The sequence below is a fragment of the Trachinotus anak genome, unplaced genomic scaffold, assembly GCF_046630095.1.
Source record: "Trachinotus anak isolate AG129_WGS33_773 ecotype Australia unplaced genomic scaffold, CSIRO_AGI_Tana_v1 ptg000020l, whole genome shotgun sequence".
Lineage (NCBI taxonomy): Eukaryota > Metazoa > Chordata > Actinopteri > Carangiformes > Carangidae > Trachinotus > Trachinotus anak.
The window spans coordinates 3285483-3298184 of record NW_027273871.1 but is presented as its reverse complement, the minus strand read 5'-3'; the positions used below and the strand labels follow the sequence as shown (position 1 = coordinate 3298184).

Here is a 12702-nt window from a genome sequence, read left to right as displayed (position 1 = left end):
TGCACTTGCTTTTGTACATGGGCGAAGTGGAGCCCATAACCACCGTAACCAAATGATTTATATAATGCTAAATGCCCCTCAACCCCCACGCCCGTGCTGTTTTCTCACACTTGTTAAGAATGGATTGCCGTTTGCTGAAACAAGCTCGGCACTCTTTGAACTTCTGCAATTGATGGATGCAATTTTTTTGCCATAACACAACAGTATTTAATGGCTGTTACAACACTGCATTTGGAGCATGCCATTTGTTTACATCTATTTTTGCCACCAGTTAACAGATGCTACCAGCTGGAAAAATGGAGGGCACTCTTAAAAAAAAACATAATCTATAATTTTACACTCCTTGTCTTTGCAAGTGACATTAATGCTGTTGCTGTCAACAATATCATGTCTACAATATTTGTTGACCATGTCATAGCAGTTAGCTGTCGTGTTAATGCTAGCTCTGTGTCAAATGACTCCACAGTTTGTGTGGTTGACACTGCAGGAGTGTTATGAAAGACGTGGAGCCTTGTTTTGCTCTGCTGATGTGAAAGACAAACGAGTGCAGGAAAAGGAAAGATGGGAAGAAAAAGAATGGCTCAGGGTGCCAAAGTCCTGACACCAGGGCAGAATTACTTAAACTGCCATCGGCTGTGGCTCCTTGCCTGGCAGACTTATTCCTAATTAAACGTTCCAAGAATTTCACTTAATTACCTTAAGGGATAATCAGGATCTCTTAAATATCATTTAAAGGTTGCAATTGTCATGCTTGCCAATGTAAATCCAACTTTCTCTCCTAATATGCACAGACCTATTTTCTCACTATTATCTCCTTCTCCTTTTATTTTCTCTTATCCTGTTTTTCAGTGATTTATTAACATGTGCCCTAACACTGACAGCTCTTAAGCTTACACTGCAGTAAAAGTTATGAAAAAGGGAGTGCAGGATCCAGTGGTGCAGGTCACTGCTTTCTGTTCTGTTACAATGAAAGAAAAGGAAGATGGATAGAGAAAAGAAAAAGCCAGGAGGTAGGGCACCTCATTGACTGACAGGAACCAGAACAGCCATTAGCCTCAAGTCTTATGAGACAACCACAGGGTGATTTCAATTACCCTGCTCTACCCCAGCAGGAAGACTCTACAAATGGATAAAAGAATAGTTTTTTGGGTAAAGTGATAGAAGTGGAGAGATGTATATTTTATTTAACCAGACATCACTCTCTTCCTGTTCCACAAGAATGTGGTTAAACGATAACAGAAGTGAACTGCTGAGGAGGCACAGGAGAAGAGAAGTGACTCAGGTTGTATACTGGCATCTACATAACACTTAAAGTGCCACCTCAGCTTTCATTTGACCTTCCACTGCCTTTCAGTCACATTAATCTCTATCACAAAGTTAAGTGCTTCATACAGCACAATGTTTTCAAACAAAGAGCTATCACTAATTCATCGTCAGTCTCCCCCAAAGTAAAGCCAGTGTGATCTCCTGTCTCCATTACCTCTTTTCATCTACTGAAGTTAGCATGCTAACCAGCTAGACTTTCAGATAGTGGCTCGCTGTAGCCTCCAGTGTGGCCTGAATGACTTAGTGCTCCTGAGAAAGAAACCACATTTGGCAGCAGAGAGAACTTACAGATTGGCCCTTTGACTTTGAAATGTAGGTTTGCATCAATGACGAATAATAAACAGTCCTGACAATGTTGGCCTTTTAGGGGATGGAGAGTCCAGAACAGAGGAAGCCTATTAGCTCTACTTTTATAAAACCCTGGAGAAACTACCTCCTGAAAGAGCTACAGTCAGACTGCACTGTGACGCTGCTTGTGTGTGGCCTTACATGGAAAAACAATGGGCACAGGTGTTTTGATGTGTGTTGCCCTCAAGTGACATTGTTGTTCCTTCAGCAGATTAATATTTGATGCAGCACAACTGGAGAACTATCTGATGTCTGTCTTGTGAGACTACCCTGTCTCCTCTGCCTTTCCCAAGGAACGGGCACCAGCCAGTGCTTGTGCCTTACAGTGCACAGCAGGGTTCATTTGTTGTATCTCTACCTTGCACAAATAGGTGCTGCATTAGTGGCTGCTCTGTATGTGAATGAATGTGAAAATAGCTCCATCCAGGCAAGAAGAAAATGAGGAACAGGCTCAGAAACCTCAAAGCTTTTTTTTTTTTTTTTTTTTTGTAATGACAAATGGTAGAAAAAGGAGAGTGAACATTAAATTAAGATGGTGGCTCATTAATTATCTCAACCAATTTACCATACATGGTAATTATACATACTTTTACATACATTTGTGCTTGCCTTAGTAACTTTTGTAGGCAAGTATATTTATTATAATGAATTCTTAAGGAGTAAAGAAGGAGATCCAGAAACCCAGGACTTGCATAAAGACGTCTCCTCACCGCTGCTTCAGGCATCTCAAAAGACATTTTGATTTGAGCAGACCCCTTCAGGTTCCCATTTCAGGCCCTTGCATGTATCTGAAGCCTCTAGTGGTATTTATTCATGACAACCTGTTCCTTTACACTAGGCACATCACACACGTTTGCTTTCCCAGCATCCAAAGAGACAGCTGTCACCACGGTGACGGTATCACTGCTGTGGCTGAGCTGCAGTATGTGTGCTAGGTAGCTATTTTACAGCTAAAATATAAACTGATGGATACAACACTGTTCACATTAAGAGAGATTTTTCTCCAGTTTTATCTTTGCAGACTCTTTCACTTTTTTTGCTTCCAGTATTTGTTTTATTGATGGGACACAAACACACTTGTGCAACAGACTGTTAGGAAGTAGGACAAAGGGATAAAAATAATCAATCTCTCTTTGCGACACTGCTGTGCAGAGCTGTCTGCAGCTACCCCTCTTATTTTGTATGACTGTGATGATGTATCCTTTTCTTTGAAATTGAGAACATATTGTCTGATTTTACGGAGCTGCCAATAATCAGAGGAGACTTACATTACAGGCTCCAGATGTGGTAGTGCTGCACAAAAGGTGGCTACACAATAAATCAGGCTTTGTAAAGCCTAATGAGTGATTCACAGTTGCACAGTAGCCCCTCATGGCTGTCAATTTTTAGGTGATTCACCTTCTTTGACAATTCTCAAGGACGCTCTCACTTCCACTCTATATATTTTGTAGGGTCAATAGGAGAAATACATTCTCCTCACACCCAGACAATGGTTGTCTTTGTCAGGCCTTAATATTTTCAAAGCTATTTTTTTCAGCTTGAGTGCAAAGGTTTCATCATTGTTGTTTAGTTAACTGCAAGTTTGTTACCTGACCCTTCAGCACAACAAGATGTTCACAAAGTTCTCCCCCAAGGAACAAAAGATGCGTAAAATTGAGTGTCAACACAAGTCAGGAAGAAATCCAAAATATGAACTTAAAATATTTTTCAGAAATAATTTTATAATAAAAGCATCAAGGCTTACATAATAATTTCTTTGCAAAGCCAGTCTAAACCTCTGCAGCCCAGTTTTCATTATCTGACTACAGTGCAGAAAACATACCCTGAAAATAAAATTGAGCCCTGAAGCAGGAAGACAACCAACCAGCAATCTATGAGGAGTCATTTCAATGATTAGGACAACAAGCAATGCTGGGTTTAGTTCAAACCAAATGTCCACTTTTTTTATCTATGAATTCCCAAGGTCTAACTTCTTAAATTAGACAATATAGAATTTCAGGAACTGCAGGTATATAGAAGACTCGTGGTGCAATGACAAGAACGGTTACCTCACAGCAAGAAGGGATCTGGGGCCAAATACACTGGCTGGATAAGATTTTCCCCGGGTGCTCCAGTTTTCTCACATAGTCCATTGACATACATGTTAGGTAAATATAGGATATAGATATTATATATTATATATGTTATCGAATGGTTGGGAGTGTCAAGCCTATGATAGACTGACAGCCTGTTCAGGATGTACCCCACCTGTTTTCCATTGTAAATTGGGATAGATTCCAAACCCCAGTGACCCATGGATGGATGGATGGATGGATGGATGGATGGATGGATGGATGGATGGATGGATGGATGGATGGATAGATAAGACAAACTGTAATGAGAGGCTCTCAGAGGTGAAGTAAACACTTGCAGTGTCTCATGAATTCAACTTTAGAGAACTTTGAGCAAGACATCATGCTAATAATATTTGGAAAGAAATGTTGTTTTTGCTGTTTTAGTTTTAGATGTTTGTGACTGTATATCAAGGTTTATACTTCAGACCTCAGTGAGTGAAGTGGACTTTATGTTCTGTCTGTGTAAGGCTCATTCATTTTTTAACTGCAACCCAAAATGAACCTGCAATGCTGTGTTTAAGTGTTCTTTTTTTTTTCCCCCATAGGCAAGCCCAAAGTTGAGCTGACCTATGACAAGATGTACACAGTAACCAGCCGCCTGACGTTCACCGTGAGTAAGGAGGATGACGGTGTACCTGTGGTTTGCATCGTAGACCACCCTGCCGTCAAGGACTTCCAAGCACAGAAGTACCTGGAGGTGCAGTGTAAGTATTTCTGCTTGGAAATGAATAATAAATCAGCATGGATATTTAAATAGCATTATGGACGTCTTTTTTCCTTTTTTTTTTTTCGAGTGTCTCATCAGCTTAACTCAATAAATTGGACTGCAGCAGAGAAGCTCGTTCCACCCTCATTAATTAAATGGCATAAGTTTGCTACTTTCCTAACTAAAACTTTAGTGTGTGGCATGTGTGGCAGTGTCACTGAAGGGAAATCATTTCCATGCACAGGTTATGATGAATAAGGGGAGAAAATTGGACTGCAATAGAGTAGCCTGTTCCATCTCCACTAATTAAATGACATAAATATTCCACATTTTCCCCCATTGAAACTTTGGTACCTGCCATTGTCATTAGAGAGAAAAGATTCCCAGTACATGATGAATAAAACGTGGGAATACCTTTATATTTCTGTCACTGAGAGTAATGTTGTTTTGCCTGTGTTAAATTTTGTCATCATTGTGATGCATTACAAACAGACTGGGTTCCTGTTTCAACTGACTTCATATTACAAGATATCTTTTATTTTACCATCCTCATATTCACAGTCTGACTTAATTCCTAATTGAAGGCCATGAATTTGTTAAAGCAGTGCAGAGCAGTTTAAACATCTCAGAAGTCCATGGAACATGGAAGTAAACTTCAGACACACATTGTCTGATTGTCAGGGCAAAAACTAGTTTTGTAACTAGCTGATTGCCTCTGCAGCCATGTTGTTTTCGGATCATAACTCAGCATAACTGTGTGTGACCAGGTTAAAAGGCATAAGGTAGAGACACAAGGCAGAAAGATGGAAGTTTCTTTCAAATAGTGCGATCGCATGAGGCCGATTTTCTCTCCCAGATAAGCCATAGCTGGATGTCAACATGCACCTTAATCAGCTGTTCGCATATAAACACCATAGTCTTACACATACACTTTCCTGTTCTGCCATAAAAGGCAAGCAAGAACCAATATTTATTAATTCATCAATTCACTGCACATACATCTGTAAACCCGAAACCTGCAACGATATCTCAATCACTATGTTCAAATATCAAAGGGACTCAGTAATCATTTAGTTCACAGGGCATAAACTGAAACAGAGCACAAATTAATACTGTTTACAGAGTAAATAACAAAATGAAAAGCACGTCAACACAAAGAACTTAAATGTCAAATGTAAAACACCTAAAGCAGACTGAACACAAAAGCATCAGTGTTTGTTAAAGTGCCTTTGGCAGATAATAGGTAGAGAGGAGGGTTGAATGCAAATAGAAATAGAAAAAATCTAACCTTATGTTGCCGGCCTCTGGCGTGTCCTTACATTCTGTTAAAAAAACAAAACCTCCTCTGTTGCTATCTGACCTTTCCCTGGGAGAGTGAGAACAGGAGATCAGCTCATCTACAGAGGCACCATGGCATTTTGTTGGCCTCTGATTGCAGGGAGCGCACATGGACCACCCGGCTCAGTGCCTCACTGCTTCATGCAGGGGCTGCTGCTGTCATGCTCTGTGCATACTGTAATGGGCAACAAACAGGCATAGCCAGCCCTGCAGTCCACCTCCTCTTTGATCTCTCTCTGCCATACAGTTTAATATTACATTTGGAGAGTGCTGATTGAAGAGTATTACTGGTTGTATGGAACATGTCTACAAATGTGATAGATGATGGTTTCAGAAATCGTTCTCTGACTTTTCTTCTACATTTTCTTTATTTTCTTTTTCTGTAATTTCCTGAAAAGACTTGGAAACCAGTTCTTCATTTCCAGAGGAGTTTCTTTTCTCTGTGCACTGACTAAAGACTAACAACTAATTGGAATTTAATAACTAGATATGGACTATTATGTACTAGGAATTTCACAATGCACAAAATCTGCAGTTTGTTACTTCAGTTTTAGGGCTGCAATTCAATGTCTTTTTTGTACAACAAGAAAAACAAAACAAACAGTAAAAGTTGATGTTGTTTATTTGAAAAAAAAAAATTATTATTAAAATTTATTTGGGAGTCCTTGGCATACAGTATGGTGATTAAGAAAAAACACACAAATGTCAATATATCAGTAATGCTCATTTTTTAAATTAAAGTTTCCTTGAAGTCAATTTCAACATTTTTTAAAATGTCTAAAAGTTTAGAGCCGGCAGCGCAGTTTACAGGACCTATTTGTTAGTTTTCGCTATATCTACATAGCCAACATAAGCATTAACAGCTCTTTACTTACCAGTCTAGAAGAAACGTTGCAAGTTCAGGATCAAACTTCATTACTTTGGTCACTAAGAGATTTCTCAAGCCATGTCCTAGACTTATTTGTGTGATATGTCCCACTGCTAAAGCTGTCCAGTTGGAATGCTCACACTTTAGTGTTTATGTTTTGCACATGAGAAAGATGTAGACCCTGTAAAATATAATAATTTGCCAGTAATTATTTGTCTTTATGTAGTACCAAAGTGAATTCCCTGTTGTCAGTGCTTTAGGGCAAATACATGTACTACACCTCTGCACCCCTACTGATCACGGTGACCATTTTCTCTATAATTAGCTACAAATTACGTCCTTTTCATAAACCTTTCCAGGAATTCAGTTATAGATCAGTTCCTTTTGAGGAAATTCTAAATGACAGGACCTTTAAAATAAGGTCTTTCTGCAGTGGCATAAATGTCTGGCTACTGATTACTGAGGTGGATGAGCTGATTTACACTGAATCACTCACCGTGTGGGCAATTTGTGAGTGGATTTGAGTGAACTGGGTAGTAAGGAGTTGCTGAGAAAAGCCCATTGTCAGGGGACAGTATAATTAAATAAACCGGTAATGTTTATGTGTATAAGCAAAGTTGTTTTGCTCTGTTGCCTGGTTGTTTACTCTTAAGGTCAGCTGGCTGTCAAGAGATGGATAGCGCTGTCTTGAGTGCTTATGAGGTGAGGTGCACAATAAAGTAGATAATTCCATTGGCATAATGATGACGGTCCTCTTGCATACGGTAGACACTATTTCATTTCCATTGAAGTGGCAGTATGAGGATCTGGCAATGCACTGTGTGTTTTTCTAGCAGAGACAAGAAAGCTCCACCATAACTACTCGAGACTATAAAAACAACCTACAGATGTCTGACGTCCTTCATATTTATGGCTCCAAGATGACAAGGTCAGATGGTGTTGTTAGTGAGGAAGAAGTTGCAGGATGCCATGTAATGCCTGGAGTGGAAACAAAAGCAAAGGGTTGCTTTCTAAACCCTTGCATGCCCACTGAGCAGAAGACTTGGCTTTTCGCCCATGTGCTGTCCATCACCAAGGCTGAGAGCCGACCACTGACAGGGTGTGATTTAGACAGATGGATGGCCAGACATGTGTTGTTTGTTGCCGAGAAGGTCGGACATCAGTATGGAACTTAACAGCCGGCTTTGAAATCATAACTCAGGCCGATCCCTCTGTCTGCAGGCTGATTAAAAATGCAGCATCGAACTGGGCATTTAAGCTATAAAAGGGGGAAAGGATCAAAATAATTCATATCACAGTCGGAAAACTGTAATTACACCATTGTGACTCAACAATCAATCTGGTGTGAAATGGCTGAACTCTGGAGGTATTTATGGGCAACCCCTAATATAGGAACACCCAGAGTAAACAAACTAGGACATAGTGTGGTGATGTATTGCCAGAAATCTATGTTGGCCACCATTTTACACTGCTGGTGAAACAAATATTATTTTTAAAAACACTTGTACATTAAATACTTTTTTGTTGAACACAACCTCATATGAAAATGAATACATCAGGTTGATACTAACCTACCTAGGCCCCCATTCATGATTTGCTTGCACTGTACTCCTCATGTTGTGGAATTATCAACCTTATTTTTAAGCATGAGCCATGTTTCAAAGTTCAAGTCAGAGCAGGACTTCTGTTGCATTTGTTCTATCTTGGTCTTACTTCAGTGCATGGAAACACTGAATTCAATCCCTAACCCAGATGATGGATTGAATAAAACATTAGATTCTTGTCCAGAGTAAAGGATCATTGCTCACACCAAGATGAAAATAGGCTTTGATAACACCAGCAACAGTCAATAGACTGGGAACAATAGAAACTCCATGGTTGCAAAGAGTAGCACAGCAGCGACTGTCAAAGCTCTCCACTGATTTGTCAAAGCAACATTCTTACATTTTCTTTCTTGCCGCCTCAGCTCTTCAGCAGTGTCTTCTGTTTTGTGTTGCAGCTTTATCAGGTAACATCTTTGGACATACTCATGGCTTGTGGTCCTGCTCTGCACCATATCTATCATTTCCCAGAGCTTTGGCTTGTGTTTTGGTGTTTGGTTGATTTAAAATTCCATCAATAATATGCCCAAGGTAGAACCAACACAGCTGCAGAATTATTTGCTACAATGGAAGAACGGGTTGAGGTTATGGCAACAGCAGTAGTCAAATGTAAAGGAAAAATACTTGAATGTATTTTATTTATTGCTTAATATATAAAATATTATAAAAGTCAAATCCAAGTAGACCAAGCAAAGTTTGTGTGGAAGAATTCTTTCATAATAAATGTAAACTTACCTTTCAGAAACATGAACTTGACCTCCTCTGACACTCCAACACAGGTCATGGTTGCTCTTGCTGCTGCATTTATTGTTGTTATGCCTTTTGGTGTTTTTCCCTTTCCTTTAGTGTGTTCCAAATTTTTTTTTTGTATTTATGCAAAAGGTTGGCTTAGTTACAAGGCCACGTCCAAAGGGAGTCATTCTCTCATACTGAAGTGCTTGCAATGCTTCGTTTCTATTACCAGACTTCTCTTCTGTTACTTACCTCCATCATTACATTTGCACAGTGCATGACTACCAGCTAGTTTGACAAGCCTCAAACAAAGCTAGTCGGAGCAGATGTTCATTCTGTCCACTTTAGTATTCCAGATCAGATTCAGACTTGAACATGTACCGATGGATTTGTGAAGTTGGAATATCAAATCAGTTATGTTACCTAGTTTAGTTAGTAGTAAGTTAATTTGACAGTTTGTTTTCAGAACCTCCACACTGGTAAGACAATGAGGTGGTGTTCACAGGCTCTGGGTACACTGCCCTTCAGCAAGCTTCCAGAGGTTCAGCCAATCAGCAAGGCCTCTTAAGGAGGCCAGAGCTAATAATACCATTGTCAGTCAAAGGCTGAAGTGATGGGCTGCATAACAGGCAGTTTGAGATGAATAGTATTTTTGTTTTGATCTATGAATCAAGCTAATTTACTGAAGTGGAGTCCCAGAATAAAAATGTAGAGCTGGAAATTCTTTCGGAACTGTTTCTGTGATCATGGTGAGCAGCTTACCATGTATTCAGTCTGTAGGAAAATAGAAAGCATCGATGGAAGCTGATGGAAAAACAGTTACATGATTAAAAAATGTCATTGCCCACATTAGCCTACCAAATGATGAATGCTGTGTAGGGAGGAGTTGTATACTCAGAAAATTAACTTTTTTTTTCTAACATCAGCCATCAAAAGCAACTGGTAGTTTGGCTGTAGTAACAAAATTTAATGGACGGATGGTGGACGGCGCTACAGCAGCAACTGCAGCTGATATGATTGTATCAGATGAGTAATAACGTAAGGAGTCAGGTTAACTGATTGGCATCAGCTAATGCTTCACACCACCTCTGCCTGTATTCTTTAACATCACCCCTGATGAGACATGAACACAGAGCATCTGTGCTGAAGCCGAACTCCTGTGTTCCCATCCACCAGCCCGACCTCCATATCCTTACTGTTTGCTGCAGCACCTCTGAGGATTTGTTGAGCCAAACACAGTGAAAAGATTGATAATTTACCCATGAATATACAGCACAATACAGATTTAATGCATGTGGACATAATTTGCTGGAGACTGGTTTGTGTTAGAACTGTTAATCATATTTTGCAGTTTCTTACAGTGAATGTAATTCCACTGACTCCTCATAGGCAATTTGGGAACAAAAAAATATAACAAATTTAATAAAAAGGCAAGTCAGGAATCGATCAGAATCCATCCATCAGGAAGACCACAGATGCAGAGAGTAGAAGTAGAGTGAAGGTGGATAATTCTTTGTCAGTTATGTTGTCCCAGCATTTAATTTTCTTTCTCCGTCTCTCTCTCTAATCCTTTCAGACAAACCGGAGGTGAAGATTGTGGTGGAATTTCCTCAGGGTCTGACCAGGGAAGGAGAGAACCTGGAACTGACGTGTCAGGCCAAAGGCAAACCCCAGTACGAGACACACACACACACACACACACACACACACACACTTTAACCAATTAAAAACAGCCATAGGGCTGTCTCATTGCAGTGGCAATTGGAACCACAAGTAGGTGACAATTAAAGAAAAGTGTGAATAAATGAGTAGAGAAAGATAATGAGTGAATATGCTTCCATACAGGACACGAGTGGTTCATTGATCACATTGATCCTTTGCAGCAGAAATTAGTGTTGAGTTATATCAAAAGTCAACATAAACATGTACATCTCACAATTCCAATACTCAGACACAAAAGTTAGAAATCTGTTAACCTCTTACCACTCACTGTTCTGCCCACAGGATGCTGGCACTAGGTGGAACTCGTGTTACTACTAAAAAAAAATTTATATTTTTTTTGAAAAAAAATACATGTATCAGATTTAACCCCCATCTTTTTGGTGATTTAAAAAAACAGTGCCTGGATACAGTGCATACAACTGAAACCCTAAGAATATGGTTTCAAGTTGGCAGTCGAACAATGTAATAAATCCGTTAAAGCTCAGTGTCCAAATTCACTGACAGGATGTCAAAAATAGTCTCTTGTGTTGGAATTTAATCCTAAAACAGGCATGGTCTGGATTTCAGCTTAGTAGAAAGGATAAAAATGTTATTTGCAAAATGAAAAGGTGGTAGATTCAGTCAATATAGATACACAGTGTATAACAGTGAGAGAAATAAGAATACGTGAAAAGAATATAAAGGCAAATATTAAAGCACATATATAGTACATATTGATATTCACAATGACGTTGCAGAAATTTCAGTTCAGGCTGTACCACACTATCCTTGGGTTACACTGTACCTTTCAAGTTGAAGAAGCAAATAAGTCCTCTTCTCTGTAGAGAATAGATAATATTAGCCCCTGAAATAAAAAGAAAGTACAGTAAAACAGAGAGAAAATAGAAACTCACTTTTCATCTTGACACCTGCAGAAGCAGATACAATGTAATTTATGTAAAAATGCAAGGGTAACTTGCTCATGCTGAACAGAACTGTAAAAAATGTCTCCACTCCTGTTGTTGACATTCTTCATAATGTCAGGGCTGTCATTGTCCTCTGACAACTGTTAGAAGTTTTTATCCAATTTCTATGGGAAACAACTCATCAAAGTGCTTATCTCTCAGCTTCCCTGAGAGTAACTTGTGTAACCTCTCATATTAAGGAAAAAATATGAACGCTGTCTCTATAAGTGTTTTGAGTGAGACTATACCTGAACAGAAAACTACTGTATCCTCTCTTCTTTCAATGTGCCACCAGCAAGTTTCCAAGTGAAGTTTTTCTTTTGGTTCAACCCACTGTTAATGTCTCGCATGGTTCATTTATATGTTAGACTATTGTTTTATGTAGCAGCATTGATCAATTCTTGACCCTTACATACTGAGAGATTACTATGTAGAATATCACCATCTTTCATCCAAGTAACTAACTCTCATTAACAGCTGATGCGGGCGACTGTTCAACTTTTGACATGGTAGACCATAAAATGATGTTGGACTGCCTTGAAAAATGGGTCAGCCTCAGGAAAACTGCCTTAAATCATATTTGTCAAACATAACTTTCTTAGTTGTTGTTGCTGATGTTTATTCAGCTGTGGCCCCTCTGACCTGGGGTGTAGCCCAAGGCTCCATCCTTGGTCCTCTGTTGTTTTTTTATTTAAATGCTTCAACTTGATCACATTATTAGTATACACAACAATTATTATCATTTACATGCAGATGACATACAGATCTCGTCTCTTTGATTATGATGATTAGGTTTGGGTTAGGTTTGAGTCTGGCCCCCTGTCAGCAAATGTCCAACCAGCTGCTGGTAACCTCAATGTAATTTCAGACAGAAACATTTCTACTCCTCTATTACAAGATTGGTACAGTCATGCTTCTTCAAACTGAGGAACATCTCTAAAATCAGGTCCTTTCTCTCTTGTAACGATCTTGAGAGGGTCATATATGCTTTTATATCCTCATG

General features: G+C 39.3%; 1 protein-coding gene across 5 annotated transcripts in view; it reads left to right on the top strand.

The window, feature by feature from the left end:
- cadm1a (cell adhesion molecule 1a) overlaps nt 1–12702 on the top strand; it is a 353787-nt gene that overhangs the window by 282891 nt on the left and 58194 nt on the right. For all 5 annotated transcript variants that reach the window (XM_071505896.1, XM_071505894.1, XM_071505893.1 and 2 more), the window contains 2 exons: nt 4334–4492; nt 10610–10706. In XM_071505896.1, coding sequence (XP_071361997.1) covers nt 4334–4492; nt 10610–10706 — 256 coding nt within the window. The remainder of the gene's footprint in view (nt 1–4333; nt 4493–10609; nt 10707–12702) is intronic.